The sequence below is a fragment of the Capra hircus genome, chromosome 5 (assembly GCF_001704415.2).
Source record: "Capra hircus breed San Clemente chromosome 5, ASM170441v1, whole genome shotgun sequence".
In the NCBI taxonomy this organism is placed as follows: Eukaryota; Metazoa; Chordata; class Mammalia; order Artiodactyla; family Bovidae; genus Capra; species Capra hircus.
In genome coordinates, this window is record NC_030812.1 from 89,043,711 (window position 1) to 89,070,003 (window position 26,293).

Here is a 26,293-nt window from a genome sequence, read left to right on the forward strand (position 1 = left end):
GTGCAGGGAAGGCGCTTGTTTATTAAGAATAATCTTTGCATTTTCATTATACAAGACTAACATTATTAAAAGAAAAAACTATATCTGCATTTCAGGAGTATGATTTTATAAAACTAAAATCTGATAATGAGCTAACAAGATTATTTTCATATGACGTTAACTTTTTTATCATCGAGCGCAAAACAAGTATAGGAAATATAAAATTCAGTTTAAACCTAAACAACACATCAGTGACTTTCATTGATTTCCCATATCAACTCAATTAGGTCTTTCCGGACTTTTCGTTTCTAACCTTTGCCATTACCAAAAAAACTCCAACAGATTTTTATCATCTGAATCTTTAATCGTGAGACAGTTGCCCCAGAAGCCACATGAGCAAACACTGATAAAATTCAATATGTAAAAATCTGTATTAAATGAACATCAAAATGACAGCCATGTATTACAAGCTTAAGAATAACAATACATGAGTCCATTCTGTAGCTACATGATAGAACAATGGGTAGAAAGCTCTGAAAACAGAGTATCAACTAATAAATTCAGATGGCAACGAAGTTAGAAAAATACTCATTTTGTAACAACCCTCATAGTAATAAATGATTCAGGCAAGAAGCATCAATGGATACTAAAACTAGTTCTCATGGGGAACAATATTATTTATATAGATTCAAAGTGTCCCTCCAAAAACTGATTATCAATTGTAAAGGTACAAATGAAAAGTTTGTGGTAGAGAACCTGGAAATTCCTCCTTAACCAAGTGATGCTAGGTAACCTCATCTATGATGGAACAAACTCTTATCAAGTATTCCCTGAAGTGATAATAGTGAGAATTATTATTTTCTCCAAAAAGACATAAACTGAATCTGATCACATCAAATAACTCCCAAATAGGGAATATACTACAAAATAAAACATTTATACTCCTCAAAAATATTACTGCCATAAAACATAAAGAAAGGCTGAGGAAAGTAAGTTTCAAAGCGTTGTGAAAACTAAATGTAATGCATGATGCTCAACTGAATTCTAAACAAAGAGAAAAAAATGGCTATGAAGGACATTACTGGGACAGTCAAGTGAAATCTGAATAGCTAATAGCATCAATGTTAAATTTCTGGATCTTGGTAACTGTACTAAGGTTATATAAATTGAGTGTTCCTAGGAAATACACACCCTGAAGAATTTAGGGCTACTGCTCCTCTTAAATGGCTCCTCCAAACAGTGTAGTGTGTGAAGTGTGTGTGCAAGAAACAAGGGAGGAAAGGAGAGAGAGAGATGGGAGGGACGAAGACAGATGGAGAGATGGACAGAGAGAAAGCAAATGTGGCAAAATGGTTAATCTGGCTAAAGGGTATATGGGAGTTCCTTCTTTACACATACCTGTCTGTGAAAGAGAGAAATATATGGGAGTTTTCCCATCTTTTTTGCAAGCTGAAATTTTTCAAAATTATAAGTTTAAAAAATTTGCATTTTAGAAAAAGGTCAAAATGGGGAAAATATTTGACTCCTATCACAGGAAGGAAATATTTTTCCTACTCTATAAAAAAGAATAATGAGAATAATGAGTAAGCTCAAAAAGTTTTGCATCCTAAAAATACAAAAATAATTAACATGGGGGAAAAACAATGTGAATATACAGGAAGTATTTATACTGTATTTACATTATATGTACCTGCATGGTATGTAAGTAGACAGGTATTACCATACACTGGCAGGCTGGCAAAATAAAAGAGAATAAATAACAAGCCTCAAGAAGGCTGCTGGGAAACAGGCACTACCATATTCTAACACTGCTGGTGAGAATATAAATTGGTATGTTTTTCTGCAGAGAGAATTTAACAGTATCTTTCAAAAGCAAGCTTAGACATATACTATTTGACTTAGCAAAAGAGCTTCTAGGAATTTATATTAGCTCACAAAAGTAGTGTATAAAAATGAGCTCATAGGTTATATTGTGAAAAACTGGACCAAAAAAGCCCATTAAGGAATGATTAAATAAAATATAGGGAAACTATTCTACAGAAATACTGAATAACCTGAAATGATGTCCAATACAAAACTAAAAAGGTAGGCTAGAGAATTCCCTGGGGACAGTCCAGTGGTTAGAGGAAACCATGGTTCCACTGCCAAGGGTATGGGCTCAACCTCTGGTGAAGGAGCTAAGATTCCCCCAAGCCGTGTGGCGCAGCCGAAAAAAAAAAAGATTCAACCATGTAGGTGCAAACTGATTCCATTTATTTCTTTACTTTGTACACATATGCTAAGAAGTCAATTATAATAAATGTTAGATTATATTCACAGTAAACTTTTCAAAATCAAATTTCTTAAACTGAAGCAAGCATGACTTTTACAACACACTTCCATCTGACAGAGTGCAGGAGAAGAGCAAGCGATAATTAGGAATTAAGACAAAGCTTTGTTGGCTGTGTACGGTCACAGTCTGTTGTAGCCAGCAACGCTATACTAGCCCTTTCTTTTCCTATCTTCCATCCCTTCTCTCTATTCAGGCTTCATTCTCAACAATCAACCAGAACTGAAAGAGAAATGTGTGCTCCACTGTTCATCTCAGCACTGTTTACAATAGCCAGGACATGGAAGCAACCTAGATGTCTGGCGGGAGATGAATGGATAAGAAAGCTACACTACATATACACAATGGAATATTATGCAGCTATTAAAAAGAATGCATTTGAATCAGTTCTAATGAGGTGGATGAAACTGAAGCCTATTATACAGAGTGAAGTAAGTCATAAAGAAAAACACCAGTACAGTATAATAACATTCATATATGGAATTCAGAAAGATGGTAATGATGACCCTATATGCAAGACAACAAAAGAGACACAGATGTAAAGAACAGACTTTTGGACTCTGTGGGAGAAGGCGAGGGTGGGATGATGTGAGAGAATAGCATTGACACGTGTATTACCATATGTGAAACAGATGACCAGTCCAGGTTTGACGCATGAGACAGGGTGCTCAGGTCTGGTGCCCTTGGATGACCCTGAGGGATACGATGGGGAGGGAGGTGGGAGGGGGGTTCAGGATGGGGGACTCATGTACGCCCATGGCTGATTCATGTCAATGTATGACAAAAAACACTACAAAATTGTAAAGAATAACTTTAAATGTTTTCAGTAAAGAAAGTGTCCATTTCTAAAAATCCCTCATCAAGATCAATCTATCAATTATCCCACACACAAACCACCAAACCAGAGCAGCCAACATCAAGGCTGCTTAAGATAGGAATAAAACTGAACTCCTTGGCAAATGCTTGAAACATATGGTAAATATAAAAGACAAAATAAATCATGCTAACTCCTTGTAATAACTGGATTCCAGACAGATCGTAAGATAATAAAAGTATGGAAAGACATTTTGCAACGAATTGCTTTTATACTTAAGTTTCTAGACAGTCCAAGCTTACTACTCAGAATTTTTTTAACGATTTCAAATTGTCACCATAAAGTATCACTGAATATTATAAAACTGCATGTTATTCCTTAAATAGTTCACTTACTCTTTTATGCTTGTCTTTTTTTCAAAATCATGTATTTCTGTAAGTAGTAGTGACAGTTGAAGAAACCTATGAATACACTAAAAACTACTTAATTATATACCTGTTAAGTATTAAGATAAGAAAATTATAAACCTAGACAGCACACTAAAAAGCAGAGACAATACTTTGCCAACAAAGGTCCATCTAGTCAAAGGGATGGTTTTTCCAGTAGTCAGGTATGGATGTGAGAGCTGGACTATGAATAAAGCTAGTGCCAAAGAACTGATGCTTTTGAACTGTGGCGCTGGAGAAGACTCTTGAGAGTCCCTTGGACTGCAAGGAGATCCAACCAGTCCATTCTGAAGGAGATCAGCCCTGGGATTTCTTTGGAATGATGCTAAAGCTGAAACTCCAGTCCTTTGGCCACCTCATGTGAAGAGTTGACTCACTGGAAAAGACTCTGATGCTGGGAGGGATTGGGGGCAGGAGGAGAAGGGGACGACAGAGGATGAGATGGCTGGATGGCATCACTGACTTGATGGACGTGAGTCTGAGTGAACTCCGGGAGTTGGTGATGGACAGGGAGGCCTGGCGTGCTGTGATTCACGGGGTCGCAAAGAGTCGGACATGACTGAGCGACTGAACTGAACTGAAACGCTTTAATGTACGCTGTGATATGTTACAACTAAAAAAAAAAATTTCCAAAGGGAGTTGTCTCAAGAATCATCACATGATCGATCCCCTTTCTGTAGTCAACTCCCACTCAACTTCTACTACTCTTTCCCAGTCCCATTAATTGGTCACTAATCCATGTTTCCAGAGAACCTTTTGACAGACATTTATTGCCACTTAACATTTTATTAGATAGTGGAGGGCACAGGAGCCTGGCATGCTGCAGTCCATGGGGTTGCAAAGAATCAGAGGTGACTTAGCAACTGAATGACAACAAATCAATGACTTTTGTTTTTTTATTTTCTTGGGCTCCAAAATCTCTGCATATGGTGACAGCAGCCTCGAAATTAAAAGACATTTGCTCCTTGAAAGAAGAGCTATGACAAATCTAGACAGCATATTAAAAAAGCAAAGACATTACTTTGCCAACAAAGGTCTGTCTACTCAAGCCTATGGTTTTTCCAGTAGTCATGTATGGATGTGACAGTGGACTACAAAAAAAGCTGAGTGATAAAGAATTGATGTTTTTGAAATGTGGTGTTGGAGAAGACTCTTTAGAGTCCCTTGAACTGCAAGGAGATCTGACCAGTCAATCCTAAAGGATTGGAAGGACTGATGCTGAAGCTGAAACTCCAATACTTTGGCCACCTGGTGCAAAGAACTGACTCACAGGAAAAGACTCTTGATGCTGGGAAAGACTGAAGGCAGGAGAAGGGGACGACAGTGGATGAGATGGTTGGATGGCATCACCAACTTGATGGACATGAGTTTGAGCAAGCTGCGGGAGTTGGTGATGGACAGGGAAGTCTGGCGTCCATGGGGTCACTACTGCACTGAACTGAAGACATTTTATTACTAAAACCTACTTAGATCTGTAAAATCCTAAAGAAAAAAAGTTCTCTCAAGGGCAGAGGTCTCCATTCTCATTCACCCTGCTTTCCAATGTCTAGCACAATGCTATGTAATGCAAACATCAACAAAAGCTTTTTTGAATCAAATGGTTCCTACTACTTACAGAACAATGCCTCACTAAATCACACCCTTTAACTTGTCTTTTAAGGACAGTTTCTTTCCCCCTCTTCAATGAAACTCTTCCACAGCTTCTAAAAAAGAGATTTGGGGGAAAAAATCCATTTCTATGGACTGTGAAATTAACTTGAACATCATAACCAACCAGTAAAAGAATGGCTGCCTTAAAGAAAAATATATGGGAAGGAACATAATGGGAAAGTAAATGACTCTCTTACTTTTAACAATAAGCTCTTACATTTACTATATACCATACAGTTCTACGAAGTGAAGTCGCTCAGTCATGTCCCACTCTTTGCGACCCCATGGACTGTAGCCTACCAGGCTCCTCTGTCCATGGGATTTTCCAGATAAAAGTACTGGAGTGGGTTGCCATTTCCTTCTCCAGGGGAAATTCCCAACCCAGGGATCAAACCCAGGTCTCCCGCATTGTAGGCAGACGCTTTACCGTCTGAGCCACCAGTTCTATGAGGTAACCACTATTACCAGCTACAAGTTAAGACAGGAAGTTCAAACAACTGTCCCAGGTCACATGAGGACCAGAACTTGCAGTATGAGAGAAGACTAGGAAGTTAATGTTACAGAACACACATGCCAACAGAAAGCTCAATGAGACTATTTTTTAGATAATAAAGAAAAAGAAATCCAAATGGTTGGTTAAACATATGAAAAGATGTCCTACTTCACTGATAATAAAGGAAAACCAAATTAAAACTACATCAGGGGAGGGAATTAATTCCCTGGCAGTGCAGTGGTTAGAACTTGGCGCTTTTACTTTGGGGGGACCAAGGTTCAATCTTTGGTCAGGGAACTAAGATCCCACAAGCTGGGAACTTCCCTGGTGGTCTAGTGGCTAAGAATCTGCCTGCCAATGCAGGGGACAAAGGTTTTATTCCGGGGCTGGGAAGAGCCCACATGCAGCGGAACAACTAAGCCTGTGCTCTAGAGCCCGGGCTCCACAAGAGAAGCCACATGTGCAGCCCCACCCCTGCACCTTCCCCGAAACTAGAAAAAGTCCGTGCGCAGCAGGAAGACCCACAGTAGTCAAAACCAGATAAATCCATCTTGTGCTGTGCTGTGCTAGGCTTAGTCACTGAACTGAGTCTGACTCTTTGCCACCTCATGGACTGCAGCCCTCCAGGCTCCTCTGTCCTTGGGGATTCTCCAGGCAAGAGTACTGGAGTGGGTTGCCACACCCTCCTCCAGGGGATCTTCCCAACCCAGGGATCAAACCCAGGTCTCCTGCATTGCAGGTGGATTCTTTACCAACTGAGCCACCAGGGAAGACCAAAATAAATCTTAAGGGGAGGAGAGGGATGCAACTGATGGGACAACCACTACATCAGGATGCAATTTCTCACCTATTAGATTGGCAAAAATATAAAAGTTTGACAAAACCCTCTTAACAAAGCTGTGAAGAAAGCAGACACTCTAACATTGCTGATAAAGGCACAACCCCCAGCGAGGCAGTGCGGCAATATTCATTAAAATTATCAGTGGTTATATAGCTTTTGCACTACTTGCAACAGCACAGGACTGAAATCGACCGAAGCAGCTATACAAGTTTGGTTAAATGAACGGCTATAGCCACACAATGGAATACTAAGAAGCTGTTAAAAAGAGAATATTCTTTATGAACAGATATGAAAAGATCTCTACTACAAAGCACGTTACACAAGCAAGGTACACATACACACAATAAAATTCTTGATAATGGGAGAAACTTGGTACAGGACATAAGGGAATTCTAATCTTTGTAATGCTTCTGTAAAACTAAAACTGCTCTAAAATATAAAGTTTATAAAAAATAAGATACAGAGAGTATATAATTTATTAGATGTTGTGTAAGCAGAAGGATAACGATACTACATATGAATCTACTTGTAGTTCCATAAAGAATTCATCAGTAATTAAGAACAACAATTATATATTCAGGGGAGAGAAAATAAGAAAGGTATAAAGATTTTTGAATATAAATTTTCTTTATAAATTTCTTAAAATTGTTAATGATTGTCTTTTCCAGGAAAATTAAGTAATTAAAAAAGAAAATGCACACGAATTACCTACTCCTCTAATGAAACCCAAAGTGAGTTTCTGGCACAGCAGTGTTTATTAATATATACCAGTAGACACTGTATTTAACAACTACTAAATTTCTTTAAAGACAAACTTTTCATCTCTATGGTATATGCTTTCCATAGTTACAAAGCAAAATATTTTAACTTTTTATGAGGATAAAACGAAATATCGTTTTTACATGAAATTGCTCAGAATTTCCCAAATACATCTATTTGACACGGTAATTTATGACTAAGCTTAGTAACACGATCTCAAAGTGAGGGAAAGAAATCAAATCCTTTAATGCTCCACAATTTCAAAATTTTTTCATGTAATAATCAGGACTGTTCGCCAATTAAAAAGGCTGAAACCTATGCCACTGAGAAAACATAATTAGAGTACAAGGTACTAACCGCAACCAATCAGTTTTAAAGACATCCATTCAAGGTGCTACTCTGCCTATTAGCTGTGCAAAGACCCTACCTCCACAATGACTTTTTTCTGGTTTTCAAATTATAAAAGTCAGATTAAATTACCTTTACCTTCATCTACTTTATAAAATCACATGCATCTACAGAAATATTAAAACAAATGGTTCTTTGAAAAATTTTTAGGAGGGCAAAAGTATGCCTATTAAGAAACGTGTCAACGTGAAGTTAAGAAGAAAAACTCTTACACTTACTTACCTTAAAAGGTTTGTCTCCGCTGTGCGTCAGCATGTGCCTCTGTAACCAACTCTGGCTGGTTGATGGAGTGTTATATACTTTACAGCCTTTCCATAAGCAAACAAACACCTGTTAACAGAAGAGCCATAATCATTTTCATCACTTTTTTCAACAGGGACTTTTATTCCCTGTAAATTCAAATAAACATGCTGCCAAGTCTTCAATTGACAAAGAGACATTGAATGTACCAGTCAATCAAAACGCTTACTGTAGGTACTTTCTGAACCTCCCACATGAGGCACAGTTTTAACCATTCCCCTTTAAGGCTGCTGTCCACTCCCTCAATAAGGAACTGATATACCAATCCCAATGAGCCATTCAGAAGGAAATCTACAAAATATTAACAATACAGTCCTAAGAACTAGAACAATGGACCATAATTTAATTTTTTGTTTACTGCATGAAGGAACAAGCATGTACTAACTGTAAATATTAGGAATATATAAAGGTACAAAGAAATGCCGACAATAAATCAAAAGTAACTGGTAGTTACTGATAGTTTCACCTTCAAAAAGTGAGTGAACAAATTTTCCAATCATAATTTTGCTGCTCTTGATTTCCTATTCTCAAATGCATACCAATGTTTATATTTTATTTATACTGTTTTATTTAAAATGATTCCCAATTGTCTTGATTATGAAGCAAAATCTAATACAGAATGCTAAAATTAATACAGTTGCAGAAGCTATGACAGCAGTTACTCTATAATAATAGACCCACATTGTTGGGTTCAGGTAACTGAGTATGACTGGGTTAACAACTAACATGATTTTTACCATCTTCCTACACTGAGATACCAATTTTTTTTGATTGATTCTATTTTTATCAAACTGAAAACTGCTCCCCATCATTGGTAAAAGAAGTATGAACCTACAGTAACCATTACATTCAAAGAACCATTTATAGGCTCTGTTCTTTTCTAAGGTTACAACAATTATGAATAGAGCCACACTTTGAAGATTATAATGTACTGCATATAGAACAAAACAAAGATACACACAGGACTGAGGAAACAATCAGTAAACAGTATGTTTGAAGGAAAATTTTTAGAAATCTAGAAAAACAGTCTAAAATAACTGAGATCAATTTTTACTCAAAACCATTTCACAATGAGATAACACTGTTATTGCTGTGCTTAATGCATTTGCTAGTTTCTTTTAGTTAAGCATATGATGTCACATTTCCTCCTCAATATTTAAAATTCCTTAAAAAATAAAAAATTCCTGACCCTAGTACATGTTTATAAAATGATTCCTAAAGTTCCCAAAATTAAAAGCCACTTTTAATGAATGTAGAGAAGTCTTTAAAGGTATACCAATATGCTGTGAAGACTAATTCAGTGTTTAATAATCATACGTGGATATCAATCCTATCAATTTCCTAACTCAAGAATACAAAGACTCAGTCTTAAATTTTCAATCCAAGTAATAAACAGACTGGTTTAAAACGCTTTCACAAGTCATACACAAACAGGTATGTCCTAAAGCAAGTATTTGGGAACAAAATTAATCTCAGTTATAAAAAAAAAATTAACAGTAAAGAATTGTTAGAACACTTAAGAAATGCCTGTGCTGAGTTACTCTCAAAGAAACAACAATATAAATACTCACATTCTGTCCCTACTCAACAGCTACAGTTGGGAGAAGCAACCATGTCTGATTTCTAATTCTTTCTCCTCTGAACAACCACTGCTGCTGCTGCTAAGTCGCTTCAGTCGTGTCCGACTCTGTGCGACCCCACAGACGGCAGCCCACTAGGCTCCTCTGTCCCTGGGATTCTCCAGGCAAGAATACTGGAGTGGGTTGCCATTCCCTTCTCCAATGGATGAAAGTAAAAAGTTAAAGTGAAGTCACTAATAGGAGGCAATTACCGGCCATGTGATTCCATCAGATAACAGCCTCTAGTGTGAACAGGTATGGTCTATCCTTCTAGATGGAATAATGTCCAGTAACACTATTAGGGCAGCAACACCTTCAGGTTCAAAGAAAAACCATAACCTTCAACCTAGTGAATTTTATAGGAAATGAGACAAGTGTAAAGAAATCAAAGCAAACTATGTTTAGCTATACGGAATATTAATACATGAAAACTACTCTTAGGGGAGAGCGGAGAAGTAAACTTGCATAAGGATAATCTTGATACACAAAATGGGCACTAAAAATCCATCATCAAGTATTCCCCCAAATCACAAATCTTTAAAGAGCTAAATTTCCTTAAGTCCAGTCCAAAATCTGACAAAGGGGTATTTGATCTGAGACTTTCTGTATGCACAACATTTGAAAAACATTTACTCCATTTTTAGAAACTTTCTCATTGTAAAAATTAACACTGAAAACATTACAGCTCAATATGAATGGAATTATTCAAGAAGAAAGTCTGACATGGTTCCTCTAAACTATCTTAAAATGAATTCAGATCTAACTATGTTAATTAGAACACTGAGGTTCACAGTCCAGTCTTTCATGATAAACTGGCTTAGTTAAAACGGGCTGTATTACAGATAACAAACAGGAGAAAAGTAAACAACCTAAACTCTATCCAGCCCTTTCTTATTTTGCAGCTACACAATCTTCAAAGAACTTACGTCTCTATTTCCTTTGTCACCAAATAGATGCTACGAGCACACACTTGTTGTAAGTCCAGAACACAATGAAAATACAAGATAATATTTTCTCTCAGGACTAGTTAACAGAAAACTTGGGTTTACATTAGACACTGGAGGTCCCTCCTCAAAATAACTGCTGCCAATTTTTTTCTGACAGACTGTCCAAGGAAAAAAATGGCGCATGGCCATTAAAAGAATATTTTTCTACTACTAACTTCAGATTTACAATGACCTAACTTGTAAGATGAAGAGGTCTAAAATTTCAGTGTTAGAGGGAAGTTCAGGCTTTCTGTTAAGAACTCCTCTAGAAAACCTTGCCCATTACTGTCAGAACAGGTCAGCTTTACCGTCAGGGGTCCCCTCCAAAAGGCCTAAAATGAAGAAGCCTGTACAAACCGAGGGTAGTCCTAGTCTCCTTACTTTGGTCAATTTTCCTGAACTAGAGTATTTACCTGAATGTATGCATGGGCTTCCCTGGTAGCTAAGACGGTAAAGAATCTCCTGCAATGCAGGAGACCTGAGTTCAATCCCTGGGGTCAGAATGATCCCCTGGAGAAGGAAATGGCAATTTACTCCAGTATTCTTGCCTGGGAAATCCCACAGACAGAGGAGCCCGTACAGTCTACGGGGTCACAAAAGAGTCAGACACAACTGAGAGACTAAAAACAACACAAGTTCTACACCTATGATGGATTGTGTGACAGTAAACATAAATGCACTTACACCTGATTACCAACATATCATACATGAAGTGCATAAATGAATCCATCAAAAAATTAAGTAAATTTTAAGACTCACTGCAAAATAATACAACACAACCTAATAAAATCTAACAAGCACATGTAAGGAAAATTCTGTTACTACTGGTAAAGTAAAATCAGTGTAATACTCTAAATAGAGCCAGTAAGCAATATAATTTACATCCTCAGAGGGAGTAAAAAAAAAAAAACCCTACTTTTACTAAATAATTACATTCCTTCTGTAGTAAAATGATACAAAAAGATTTTATATTAAATAAGAGACAGACAATCTAAAATAAAGTCAGGAAGGGGTTGAATGGATGATCTTAAGGTTCCTTTAAGCTCTTAGAAAAAAATTATTTCAGTTTTTCACAAAATGTGAACATATAAAAGAGAAGTAAATGTTTTTTATATCTAATTATTGTCTCTAATCAGTCTACTCTTTCAAGATGTAAAATGAAGGCTATAATTTTGTATTCTGTAATTTTTAACCACATTAAATGTGTTAACATTTTCAATTTCCTCTGTTAAAAGATATTTAATAAACAGAGGGCAACTATTTGGTAAGCTCTCACAATATAAGGAAAAAACATCCCTCATTTATTGTAAAAGATATGCCCAATTTAATGCTGTATTCAGAATCTAGTAATATCAGACTGGCAATCAAAACTCAATCTGACCTCCTAAGATTGACCCCATTTCCTAGCAGCATTCAATGTAACCATGAGAGTCTACAAGCCTAATGTTATGTAACATCAAGGTAACTCATTCAACTCTCCAAATAGTAATACCCGGTCATCACCTCCCCCAAAATATCCCTCTGGCCCTCTTGCCTCAAGCGCACCAAAGAACATATACAAAAGTAAACTTAATAGAAATAACACGTGTAAGAGCATCCCTGATAAACAGGTTTCTTTCTGGCAACTGTTTTTAAAGTGAGAAATAGTTAAGACAAGAGAAAAAAAAAACCAGTACATTAATGGATCTTACTGAACCACTGAAATCCTACAAGATGAAGTTCCCCTTCTACCAAGACTTACGTGTATAATAAGAGGACACAGGCCTTTGAAATTTGACTAGCAAAATAGCTCGGTCTAGTTTCTGAAATCCAGTCATGCATGGAAGTATGAACCCAAGAACATAATTCTGTTTTACTGAACAAAAAAAGATTAAGTTTTTTCTTGCTTGTCTTTATTTTATAGAAAAGTACTTTCATGACTTTTTTAAAAAAAGGTATATTCAAAAAAAAAAGGTGCTTAAATGATAAGTTTAACTTTTACTATAGGATTAAATATCCACCCACTCTGACATATGAAAAGGTCAGGAAACCTTAAAATTCCACTTGCCTTCAGCCTCCAAATACAATTAAAGCCCACATGGCATGGCAACATAAATAGCTTAAGGCAGGTAAAGAAGTTACTAAGCTGTTATAGTTTTGGTTTTCCCAGGGTGAACAGCAGAGTGGGATGAGAAAAAGAACCGGAATTAATGCAGGATGTAGATCTTGCTATCTTACTGCTCCAGAAGAACTGTCATCTTTCAGTAACTAGAAACATAAAACCCTCTAGAGTTGCCAATAATTTTCCTCACTTGTTTCTGTTCCACTGTGACAGTTTCACAATTGGGGTAGAAAGAAGAGAATTAAAAACTCTTTAAAAATGTCATCAAAATCAGCTGTTTTCCACTATACAGGAGAGAAAGCGAGAATAGTCAAATTTAAAGACAGAAAGTAGGACCATGGTTACTAGAGGTTAGCAGAAGGGAGGATTAGGGAGGTATTATTTAATAGGTACAGACTTCAGTTTGGGACGATAAGAGAGTTACAGAGGGACAGTAATCATTGCAGAGCAACGTGAATGTACTTAATAATGCCACTGAAGTGCACACTTAAAAATGATTAAAACGATTTTTTAAAAATATCCTTTCAAAGAGGGCAATAAAAAAAAATTAACAACTACTCAATTGTAGCTGAAATCAGGCGTGTTCAGGGTGGTATGGCCATAACATAACTACTCTATTTTAAAGCACAAACCAGACTGAGATTTCCTAAATTATTCAGCAGTAATTAAGTTTTCGGCTTCTCTGGTGGCTCAGTGGTAAAGAATCTGCCCGCAATGCAGGAGACACAGATGTAGGTTCAATCCCGGGTCAGGAAGATCCCATAGAGGGCATGGCAATCCACTCCAGTAGCTCTGCCTGGAGAATTCCACGGACAGAGGAGCCTGGCAGGCTACATTCCACGGGGCTGCACAAAGTCGGACACGACTGAAGCAACTGAGCACACAACGCCTCAAGTTTTCAAATTCTCGTTCAAATTTTCATTATGAAAGCTTAAGTCTGGTACGCAAAAATAATGGGAATATAATGAAATATATTTTGTTCATTTAGCTGAGCCTTTAAGTCTGTAGTTTAGCAACTAATGTCCTTCAAAGATCAGAACTCCTTTCTTAAGTCAAAATAGAATTACTCTTAAAATTAGCCAGAGAATCTTATTATTTGTAATAAAGTAATTTTATGAATAAGCATTCAAGAAATGACATAGGGGGTTTCCGTTTCAACAAGTTTAAAGTAGAAATACCAAAACTTCACGCCTGGCTCTGTAATATCAGTAAGATACCTGCAGGTGCAGTGATTACATTACACATTCAGTCCGTAACTCCATTTTGCCTACAAATCTGTAAAAGGCTGAAAACATTCTCATAAACGTTGTGTGACAACTCAACTTGTAGGATCAAGACTTAGAAATGTGTAAGTCTCCTATTACTACTAAGAGATCATGCCTGCAGAGCCTGGGATCCTGCATGTAGCTGCCAAGTTGAGTGACTATAAAGCATCATGCCACGGTTCACAGGACTGCCTTGGTGATATAACAGGTGACTTCAAGCACTGGTTTACAAAAGGCAACTCTAGAATGACCAAGAAACCAAGGGATATACACAAGGGGAAATAAAGACTGTTACAAAAGCAGCTTAACCACTGAGCTGGGTTATGCAGTGAAAATACCATATGATGGGCAGAGTTCATTAGCAACTTATTGACCAGAGATGTCTTTTGTTACCCGAATGTTATTGACCAGAGTGTTTCAATATTCACTTACATAACACATTGCCAAACATACATGTTATCTTCTGCAAAAATCCCCCAGTCAATAATATGTTAATACACTCTCTGATATCTACCCAGACCCCACATGTATTAAATTTAATAATGAGACATATGTTCAGGTATACAAGTTCAAGTAACTGAAAGACTGCTGAAACATTGTAACATATTGTGATAACAGTAAATATTTTTTAAAAGAAATTTCAAATGCAATACCACTGGTAAAAATGTTAAGAGTCCCTATTATGGCTCTATGCTTTTTAAAAAAAGACCAGTAATACAATCTAAATATTAATACTACCTTGGAAACAGTTACCCACTTACTTAAGATTTTAATCATGTTAGTATTAGTGTATCTCAATAGTGATACCATACTGATAGGCAGTTTGAGTGAGTGAGTGAGTGAAGTCACTCAGTCATGTCCGACTCTTTGCAACCCCACGGACTGTAGCCTATCAGGTTGCTCCGTCCATGGGATTTTCCAGGCAAGAGTGCTGGAGTGGATTGCCATTTCCTTCTCCAGGGGATCTTCCAGACCCAGGAATTGAACCTGGGTCTCCCGCATTGCAGGCAGACGCTTTACCGTCTGAGCCACCAGGGAATCCCTGATAGGCAGTGTATGGCCTAATAAATTATCTGTACTTAAAAATGTGACATTAAATTTCTAAAAAACATACTAAGAATGGTTAACTATTCAAGACAAAAATCTAGATAAAGTTGATAAGTATGTATTGTACTATCAATTTTACAAATATTTTGGTCCATTATGCTGTGACTCACCTAATTTGCTTTAGCTCTTTACTTACTATTCAATAAAAATTATATGAACTGACACAACTAAATGGATTCCTAAAAGTTTACAGGTCAATATTAAGTGAGCTCTGACAAGACCTGGGAAAGATGATCAATAGTCACAAATAATGAGTACAGATAGCCATTTAACAGGATTGTATATACCAATCCTGACACCAATAGTTTTTCCAGTTAATTTCAGCATCAGGGACAATTTAAGACCACTCTAACAACAGAAATCCCTAAGAATGCCAATTGCTAAAAGCCTTCAACTCAAAACATCAGAACCTTGAGATACACAGTATTCATTTACAATACTCCCACCATATTTTAAAAAGTCTAATTTCTTCAAAGTAATACACCTAAGAGCAAATTAAAATCCAACACATAATATGTTCTATTTAATTTGATTCAATCAAATATGTGGAAAGTAAATAAAAGGGAAAAAACATTTGAAAAAATAAAACATTTGAAAAATAAAAATTTTTCAAAATTACTTAGAAAAAGAAAAAAGCCTAACTAGCAAATACAAATTAATAAAACTAATGAAAACAGGGAGTGAAAAAAAGAAATGACAAAACCAACCCCTCCTCGCTGACCATCTACATGTATGGAACGGATGTGATCTGCCAGATCTGGACTAGAGGTGAAGCAAGCCTGGCACTGGTCCCAACAACAATTATAGGCAATATTTTTGCTTGAAGAAGTAGTGCTTCCTTGTCCATTCATCATTGCTGGAGTTGAACGCCCACTGGAAATTGTGCTGTCTACATCCATTATAGTACTGCTTATGCTACAAAAGAAGAAAAAAGGCTGTGTTATTCCTAGAAGTTCACTAACATGAATATGATCTTATAAATAATTAAGATTACCACTTGACATTCTGCCCCATAAAGCATACGACCCGTATTTTCCACCAGAAAACAATATGCTTTAAAATTAGTTTCAAATAATTATTCTCTAAAACTAAATTTCAAATACTATTTGCAATAAATTGCAAATCAAGGCAAAGAAAAACTAGTACCTCAAACTAGCCATGGAATAATTTAAGCAACTTTTGGCAGACATGAAGTCCCCAACACCATACCCCACAGAAAACAAACCAACACACACACACACAGCTCACCACATTCCACCCCTTCAAGAGTCTAAGAAGCATGATAAAGTAATAAAGTTTCCAGCTGCAAATAATTTAAAATCAAAAGATTATCTTTACAGTGTTGCAAATCACTTGTTGGTCTTTTCTTCCATTCACTAACCTGAGAAGACAACTGCTACCACATCCTACCTCTTTCCATCTCAAAGCAGTTGGGAAATTTTGCTGTATTTTCCCTCTTAATAAAAAAGCAAAAGAGAGAACTAAGTGCAAGAAAAGTTTCTCTGATTTTACCAAAGTCCAAAAAGTACTTTGCTGGTCCTCAATTTTTTTCAAAGTCTTATGCACCTCAAACCCTTTTACTTTTTATTTAATAAACAAAGTATTATATACTAGTAATTTTTTATTTACTAAAAAATATTAGTAATAAGTCATTAATAAAAATGAATAATTTTTAATGTTAAGAATTTCACATCATAAAAATTGTAACACATTTTGCCTTCATCTTAAGAGCAATTCACTTTATTTCCTTTCTTCATATCTTCTCAATAAAGAAATTACATGGAAGTAGCATCAATCACAAAAGGACCAACAGTAAGAATGCTTCAGATTCTAAAACCTATTAAAATCTAAAACTGCCTATACTTAAATACCAGTAAACTATACAATTCACATTAACTTTTAAGGGGCATGCTTCCCCATTCCACACTAAGTTTTCATTATAGAAAATTTCAAAAACACAAAAAAGTATATCTAAACCTGAACTCAGATACAGACTACAAACTCATGGTTACCAGCAGGTAGTGGGGAAGTAAAGACAAGGGGGAGGGATGAAAAGGTACAAGCTACTGTGTATAAAATAAACAGGCTAGGAGAAGGCAATGGCACCCCACTCCAGCACTCCTGCCTGGGATCCCATGGACGGAGGAGCCTGGTGGGCTGCAGTCCATGGGGTCACGGAGGGGCGGACACGACTGAGCAACTTCACTGTCACTTTTCACTTTCCTGCATTGGAGAAGGAAATGGCAACCCACTCCAGTGTTCTTGTCTGGAAAATCCCAGGGATGGGGGAGCCTGGTGGGCTGCCGTCTCCGGGGTCGCACAGAGTAGGACACGACTGAAGTGACTTAGCAGCATATACTATACAACACAGGGAATATAACTAATAAATGGAATATACCTGTAATCAAAAGTGGGGTCCAGCTGCTTTGCTTGCTGCTCAAAAGCAATCATTAAAGAGGCCAGGTTGGTGGAAAGCCAAGTTTGCTTTCTTTTGGATGGGGGCAGAGAGGGGGGAATGGGAGGGAACCTGTCCAAAGGGCCGACATCTTCCAATGACCATCAGTGGGCAAGACCTTTTATAGGCTGAGGGAGGGGGTTACATGTAGAAACAGTACAGTCAGCTCTGACAGTCATACAGAAATTGGTCATCTGTGGTCTCATCAGAGTCATCTTGATTGTTTTAAGTATAGTTCAGTTCAGTTCCAGGGTCCGTTTGTTTCCATTTCCTGAGGCCACTTGTCAGAATTGTGGCAGCTTATGTCATGGCCACAGTCTGGTTATCACGTACGTTAACTTCTCTACCTGGTGGGGGTTTCAGTATCTAAGACTGCTCACAGGATATGGCTCAGAGGATTACCTACAGCCCTTGAGAAGGAACTAAAGGTCCTTGACTACATTATTTGGTGTTCTCTGTTTTCCGTTGTTTCTCCATTTTCACATTTCTGATTACCTTTTCTTTGGCTAAAGCTTTTTCTACAGAGAAAAGGCGGGCAGAGGATATCTTCATAACCTTTAAAAATTATGAATCACTATGCTGCACACCTGAAATATATAATATTGTACCATCAACTATATTGCAATAAGAATAACTAAATCTGTGAACTCAATATTAACAGTCCTGTTTGTTATATATAATTTGTCTTTCTCAATCATCCACAGGTTGCAAACATGATACTTCAATCACAATTATTTCAGCACATCCCTTCTAAAAATAAGAACATTCATCTTTAACCACTGCAACCTTATTTGTTCACACCTAAGACTTAGACTGAATTTTAACTTCTTAAGTAAGCTTAATAATGTCTCAGATTTCTCTTTAAAGGATATTCACATACTTAAGTCCTTCTGCTCCTTGGAAGGAAAGTTATGACCAACCTAGACGCATATTAAAAAGCAGAGACATTACTTTGCCAACAAAGACCCATCTAGTCAAGGCTATGGTTTTTCCAGTGGTCATGTATGGATGTGAGAGTTGGACTATAAAGAAAGCTGAGCACAAAGAATTGATGTTTTTCAATTGTGGTGTAGGAGAAGACTCTTGAAAGTCCCTTGGACTGCAAGGAGATCCAACCAGTCCATCCTAAAGAAAATCATTTCTGAATGTTCACTGGAAAGACTAATGTTGAAGCTGAAACTTCAATACTTTGGCCACCTGATGCGAAGAGCCGACTCATTTGAAAGACCCTGATGTTGGGAAAGATTGAGAGCAGGCAGAGAAGGGGACGACAGAGGATGAGATGATTGGATGGCATCACTGACTCAATGGACATGAGTCTGAGTAAACTCTGTGAGTTGGTGATAGACAGGGAGACCTGGAGTGCTGCAGTCCATGGGGTCACAAAGAGTCAGACACAACTGAGCTAGTGAACTGAACTGAAGTCCTCTGGCCAACTATTTCCCAGTCAACCTACAGAGTCTAAATTTCAGCTCTAACACTTCATTCTAAAACTCCATAATCTCTAGAAAACTCTCAAATGTGAATCAATTCTTAAACATCTGAAATTTCACTTATATATTGTCTAAAATTCACCCCACTCCAGTACTCTTGCCTGGAAAATCCCATCGACAGAGGACCCTGGTAGGCTGCAGTCCATGGGGTCGCTAAGGGTCGGACACGACTGAGCGACTTCACTTTCACTTTTCACTTTCATGCATTGGAGAAGGAAATGGCAACCCACTCCAGTGCTCTTGCCTGAAGAATCCCAGGGACGGGGGAGCCTGGTGGGCTGCTGTGTATGGGGTGGCACAGAGTTGGACATGACTGAAGTGAATTAGCAGCAGCAGCACTGTCTAAAATAAAATGCATTCATTTTTCAAAGATAACAAAAATTTTTTAGGATGGTTCAGATATGAAAAATAGGAACTTCCCTGGTGGTCCAGTGGTTGAGAGTCCACACCGCCGGTGTGTGGACCAGATCCCCTAATGCTGCAACTAAGACATGGCACAGACAAATAAATAAAGATTTTTAAAAGATAGGAAAAATGACTCAAGATTTCTCTTTAAAGGATATTCACGTATTTAAGTTCATCTGGCTAAGTATCTCCCAGTCTATCTACAGATTCTAAATTTCAGCTCTAACCCTTCATTCTAAAACTCCGTAATCTCTAGGAAACTCTTACATGTGAATCAACTCTTGAATATATGAAATTTCATTTGTATATTGTTTCTGCAGAAATAAACCGTAAGTATAGTTTATACTAAAATACAAATTTTTACTTGAGCCCCAGAAATTCCAAGTTTCATGAGGCCCCTAGTTTCCTTGACACTTGCTTCATATATTTGAAAACATTTTCCCTGTAAAGTTCATACTTTTATAAACCATACTGATTAACTCCAAAGGCAAATAAATAGTAATTTTAAATGAGCAATCCAGCACGCTCAATTTATAAACAACCTCAGAAAACAGGTAAATCTCAATGACCTACTATGGTACAAACTCCAAGTTAAAAAAAAAAAAGGAGCCACGGAAGTACAGGGTAGTACTGTTCCATTCTGCATACCTGAGTGGAGGGAGACACAGAGATACAGCCACCCCCCAAAGGCAAACCTCTTTTCAAGGATACACAAAGTGCTGTCTGTGTTGGGGCGGGTGGGAGAAGCAAGACAGACTTTAACTATAAATAAACTTCTGTATTACTTTAACCACATATCTCCATTGCTTTTACTTGAAAGTCCAAAATTAGCTGAAAATGAAACCAAATTAATTTGCTTTAAATTGAACAAAGTAGAGCAACGTCAAGAGACTCACACGCTTGTGCTAAATTCAACTAGCAATAGTGTCCATCTACGCAGTGCCTAACATGTTTTGCTTATGAACTTCACCCCAGAAGGAGAGCCTTCTGAGTCCAAATAGCCATGAACACTAAGCAATAGTGAAATATTGCTCACATGCAATATTACTCACTTGAAAACCAGTACTTCATGTGGATACAGATGCTCATGAAAGGAGAGCATATTGCAGGTATTAAAGCCCATGAACTCTGCCTACCACTGGCAAATGCAATAGTGCAGGAGGTAAGGCGCACGTTCTCTGCCCTGAAAGATCGAGAGACACTCTACATTTGGGCGGCATCCCCACAAAGCCTCCCGTTGCCCAGCAGGACAAAGTGGAGTCCTGCCACATGACCCCTGCTTGGCACCTCCAACTGCTAGAATGAGTCCAATCCTAAATCTCCAGGCTCTCTTTTGGTCCCAGATTCACGCCAGAATCAGTGGTTCCCTCCAGTCTCAAGATTGGTAAAGACAACAGTTTTCATACAGGAGAGCAAAGGAGACAAATTCTAAGTAATTTATAACCTTGACAGGATAGATACAGATTTCACAGAAAGCAGTGTCCTTCTTCCTATAGTATAACAATATGATCAGAACTAAAAACTGACTACTTCCACCCAATCTTATGTCTAAGTTCAAGCATATATTAAAATCTTTCATTCAGTCAGTTCTCCTTCCCAATGAACACTTACTGATTCTATAAGATGTGAACAAAAGCAGCCTGGGATATGGAAGAAAATCTGAGCCAGAAAAAGCACTCAGTCTATTCAGATAAGTTTCAGTAACTTAAAGCCGTGCTTTTCAAACTAATATGTATATGAACATCTGTGGTCTTATTAACTGCAGATTCTGATTCAGTGGATTTGGGGTAAGACCTGACATACTGTGTTTTTAACAAGAGCTTACTTGTTGATGATGCTGCTACAACATTTTAAGTAGCAAGACTCTAAAAGATCTCTTTCATTATTATTACCCAACTGAGACTGACCCAACTAAGGAATTGTCTCTTACTGTAGAATAGTAAGCTAAAGCAAACACACATACACCATGACAAGCAAAAATCCTTAAGTTAAAACACACACGCATTACTAAAGATTCCTATGCAATATTTAGGGAAGGGCATAAGCCATTTGGGGGCTGCCCTGGTGGCTCAGATGGTAAAGAATCTGCCTGCAATGCGGAGACCTGGGTTCGATCCCTGGGTTGGGAAGATAAGCTGGAGGAGGGCATGGCAACCTACCCCAATATTCTTGCCTGAAGAATCCCCACGAAAGGAGGAGCCTGGTGAGCTACAGTTCAGGGTTGCAAAGAGTCGGGACACGACTGGGCAACTTTCACTTCACTTCTACAAGCTATTTTTAACATAACAACATTCCCTTTTTCCTTTTCTTCCCATGGGCCCTGTTAAGAAACTATCTGGCAGATCAGACTAACATTTAGAGTAACCAACTACATGGATTTTATGAAAATGGTTTCCTTTGGAAATTCAAGGGCCAACTCACACTTACATAAAAGAATAGCCTCTTCTTTGATAACTCAAACTACTTCCAAGCAAAACATGTTTGGTAGACATGACCACTGCCAATAGGGCTGTCAATACTGAGAAGATCAGCTTGCTAAATGCCAAGATACAGGAGCAGAGGAAGTAATACAAGGATGCTACCTTATCATTATGGAGAAGGATGAGACAGTGGTCTTAAAGTGACAGAGTAAAGAAGTTTGTTGACATGGTTTCAGATTCTACACTGCAAACAGTCTCTTAAAAAACAAACGAACTGTTAAGTTCTGGCAAATTATCAAATTGCCACACAATTAACTTGAAAAGTATATTAAAATACTTCTTTTTCCAACTAAATATCTGCATGAAGCCAGATTTTCTTCATATGGCTCAACCAAATCACTTCACTGCATCAGGCTGAATGCAGAAGCAGACATGAGAAATAGTTGTTCAGCCAGACATTAAGCCTCCAGTACTCTTGCCTGAAAAATGCCATGGAGGGAGGAGCCTGGTGGGCTGCAGTCCATGGGGTCACTAAGAGTTGGACACGACTGAGCGACTTCACTCTCACTTTTCACTTTCATGCACTGGAGAAGGAAATGGCAACCCACTCCAGCGTTCTTGCCCTGGAGAATCCCAGGGATGGGGGAGCCTGGTGGGCTGCCATCTATGGGGTCACAAAGAGTTGGACACGACTGAAGTGACTTAGCATCAGCAGACATTAAGCATAAAACAGTGTCACTCTATTTTTTTTAACTGAAAAGTAGTTTTTTATTTTAAAAAATTACTTTTAATTGGCTTATTTTAAAATTAACAAATGTTTTTAATGTTCTGTTTTGATTTTTGACCCTGTAATAGTGGTAACTGTACTCTACATAAACAAGCTCTTTGGTTTCTTCAATAACTTTTTTAACAGCTTTACTGAGATATATAATTTGTATTTCTCCATACTTAAGAAAGCAAAGAGGTCCTTAAGAGCAAAATGTTTGAGAACCACTGATCCAGACTGTATTTAAAGCAAAGTTTCAAGGTCTCTCTGAAATAGCTTGGAAAGAGTATGTTTCTGACCTGGAATATCCTGATTTTATTCTAGGGTTAACTGCTGAATCTGAAATTCATTTTGAGGTCACATGGATGGGGGCAGTCTTATCTACAGTCTTCTTTCCACTTATCTGTGAGGAAACTCATCTGGGGTATGAATTTTCCTTATTAAATCTGGGTCCTTCTCCTTTTTCTAGGCTACTGAAATGTGTAACTTTACAAGAGGGTTGAGGATGAGGTGTCATTATGATTACGTATATATATACACACACACTTGATATATATAGCAAATGTATAACATGATATGTAAATGTATAACATGAAATCAAATATATTTTATTCTTATCAAAAAACTAAAATATAGGAATTTCAGAATCTCCTATAACATTGATTAGCAAAGCTGCAGCTCTGCACTGGTGCTTCTCCAACCCTAACTTAGGTCTCCACTTGTCCACTCTGATAAAAAGTTAGGTCTGTGAATCATACACTTTATGCTTTACCCAATTAAATGTCTCCCCAAGACTCAATTACTTGCTGAATGCTCTCTTCTGCTAGAGGACTGGCCAGGTGGCTGCTAACAAATCAAAGAGCTGTCATGAAACAATATTCTTTATTGTTTAAATTTAAGATTCTGATCACTGTTGTATTTGTGATATGAAGTAAACACTATTAAGACCAACCACTAACTCATGGCGTCTTCCAAACAAGATTTCCCTACTGGCAATTCCCCGTCACAGCTCTCTGCCAGGAGAATTAAAGTGTAAATGCAGGCTAAAGACAAAGTGCCCTTGTCCACAAGTCACATTTTCACAGCTATGCAGCCCAAACAGAGTAAGGAAAAAACTGGATGCTAAAAACTGACATCAACTTGTATCACCTACAAACCTAACATGAAATTTAAGTTCATCTCAAAAAACTTTCCTGTTTTAACTGACTTGACAAATTGTCAAACTTTTGAACTTACAAATAAATAGTAACAAAACACCATTTTAATGTATCTTATGCATTGGGGTTCCAGATAAAAATCTGTAACAACAGACCTCAAAACTGCCAAACTACTAACTTTTATAAAAAGGTTAAAAACCACTGAGCTCTATTATATACAGATCGAGTGTTATAAACTTTAAAAAATGGAGGAGGAAAACAGAATGATCAAGGCATCTAGCCACTTTCTTCAAGATTTGGAAGTTACTCATGGAAGCTACACAAAAGAACCCCCTTTAATCTCTAAGGATCAAGGCTGTTTTATTTTTGTTCTATAAGTGAAAATACATAATCTTTAGGATGTCTTCAGCTCATTGTATCTGAATTACTTCAAAAGAAATATTCTGTAATTTTAACTTTTATTCTATAAATGTACTTCACTAAAAATGAAATATTGTTCCCTATATGGACTGAAGAAAGTGCTGAGTTAGACAAAAATTCAATTACTCTAAGGAACACTTAAACAGGGACAAAAATTATAAACCTTGTTTAATTTTGTTATTGGTAATAAACTTTGGGTAGAAATTAGCTTTCAAAGTACTTATCAAATTGTAGGTAAATGTTAACTACACACAGGGAATTCCTTATCTAATCATATAACAAGGTAAACTAGTATTTAGTTAAAAGATGATGCATGCTCCTTTTATCCATAATAAAACTGCCACTCACTACTACAAAGATGACTGTCTCCCCAATACCTGTAATCAAATTATTAAAAATTAAAATTCAAAACAGGACAAAATATTTAAGATAATATTTTATTTTTAATGCAAATAAATTGATTTTAATTAATTTAATTAAAACAAAGACCATATTTTCTGTTTTAGGCAAACTAAGACACATGTGGAGGGGATGGTAAGTCCATATTGATGTCAAACTGTTCCAGTTGCTGGTCAATCAATGACAATCCTGTATTTTTGAAAAGTCTGAAGTTGTATGCCTGATATTACACAACTTTAAGACCTTACATATCTTTACTTCAGTTATTAATACCACTCCTCACCTCCTTTTGTTGGAAGAGACTCTCATTTTGTGCCCTGCTCTTTATTCCAGGAATTGACAGAAATTAAAAGCTAAAACTGAACCAGTTAAAAGAAATAGGTATTTCAAGAAAACTATGAACTGCCTCTGCCTATTACATTTTATGACTTTATCCTAAGGAAAAAGGAGATTATGAAACTTATTGTATCAAAATTTGTCTCACAAAAGGCAGGCTCTGCTATCTTTAGGCGACTCCCCACTCTTGACCACAACAGTGAGCGAGGACCACCGTACGCCCTGCCTCGCTTGCTGCGTGCCCTGCACTTTTCTGTGCACTGTGTCAGACTGTATTTTCCAAGATGTCCACCCCATGCTCGCAGCTTCCCGCATCCTCTTCTTACAACATGGCATCAAGAAATGGGGGACTGAGGGGAGGGGTGTCTAGCCTACCTCCTCTTCATCTCAGCAAGCCTACCACTCTTGAAGAAGTGACACTGCAGAACTTCCTAGGCTGGGCCATCAAAGGCAGTCTAGCTCTTGGGACACAGCGTGGGAGCCCTGAACCACACTCACTCACCCAGTAGAGAAGCCTGGCTCTCCTGAAGCCACTATGCTAAAGAGATCCCAGGAATAAAGCACACAGGGCTAGAGATGCCAGAGCCCCGGCTGTTCCAGCTCCAGCTGTCTGAGCCTTCTGGGTCCAGGCCCCACACATGGGACAGCTTCGTGAGCGAGTTTTCTGGTGACTGGTGTCCCCAGACTCTATGTTCCTCCAAGCTGACACCAAGCGGAGCAGGAATGATCTAATCATGTCAAGCCCTGCTCAGACAGGGTATTTGTAAGCAAAGTAATGTTTTAAAACCACTAAACGCTGGGGCTGCTTGTCATGCAGCCCTAGTAACTGGAACAATGCCTGAGGCGTATTAACTCATGTAATGCTTACAACAACCACATGAGGGAATCACTATTTACTAATATTCAAGTATGAGTAGCCTCATCTTACAGATAAAAGAGGCTGAGCAAAAAGACTGAGCAGATAGAAGGGACACAAAAATTATGTGACTTGTCCAGAGCACTAATGCCAAACAATCTGTCGCATTTATATGAAGGACAAATGTGTCAATTACTGCTTTTAGAAATACTGAAAATGTTGCCTATATTACACATCACGATAAGGCGACACAGTTTCAGCTGGTGTGTACTCATAGGAAACTCTTTGCTTTTGTATCTACAATGCATACATACACACAGAAGATATTTAGCATCTACACGTAATTTGCCTCGCTTGAACAGATGGTTTTATTAACAAGATGATGTATTAAATTTGATTTCTACAAGTCAGTTAGTTTCATTAAAAAATTAACTCAAGGTCAGTCATAGAAAGCAACACTATTCTCACATAGAACTTGTCCCAAATTTA

The 26,293-nt window shown here is 37.6% G+C and overlaps 1 protein-coding gene across 1 annotated transcript in view; it reads right to left on the reverse strand.

Moving 5' to 3' along the window:
* AEBP2 (AE binding protein 2) overlaps positions 1–26,293 on the reverse strand; it is a 64,493-nt gene that overhangs the window by 25,434 nt on the left and 12,766 nt on the right. The window contains exons 2-3 of the mRNA XM_018048413.1: positions 15,805–16,012; positions 7,942–8,049 (exon numbers count right to left, since the gene is read on the reverse strand). Coding sequence (XP_017903902.1) covers positions 7,942–8,049; positions 15,805–16,012 — 316 coding nt within the window. The remainder of the gene's footprint in view (positions 1–7,941; positions 8,050–15,804; positions 16,013–26,293) is intronic.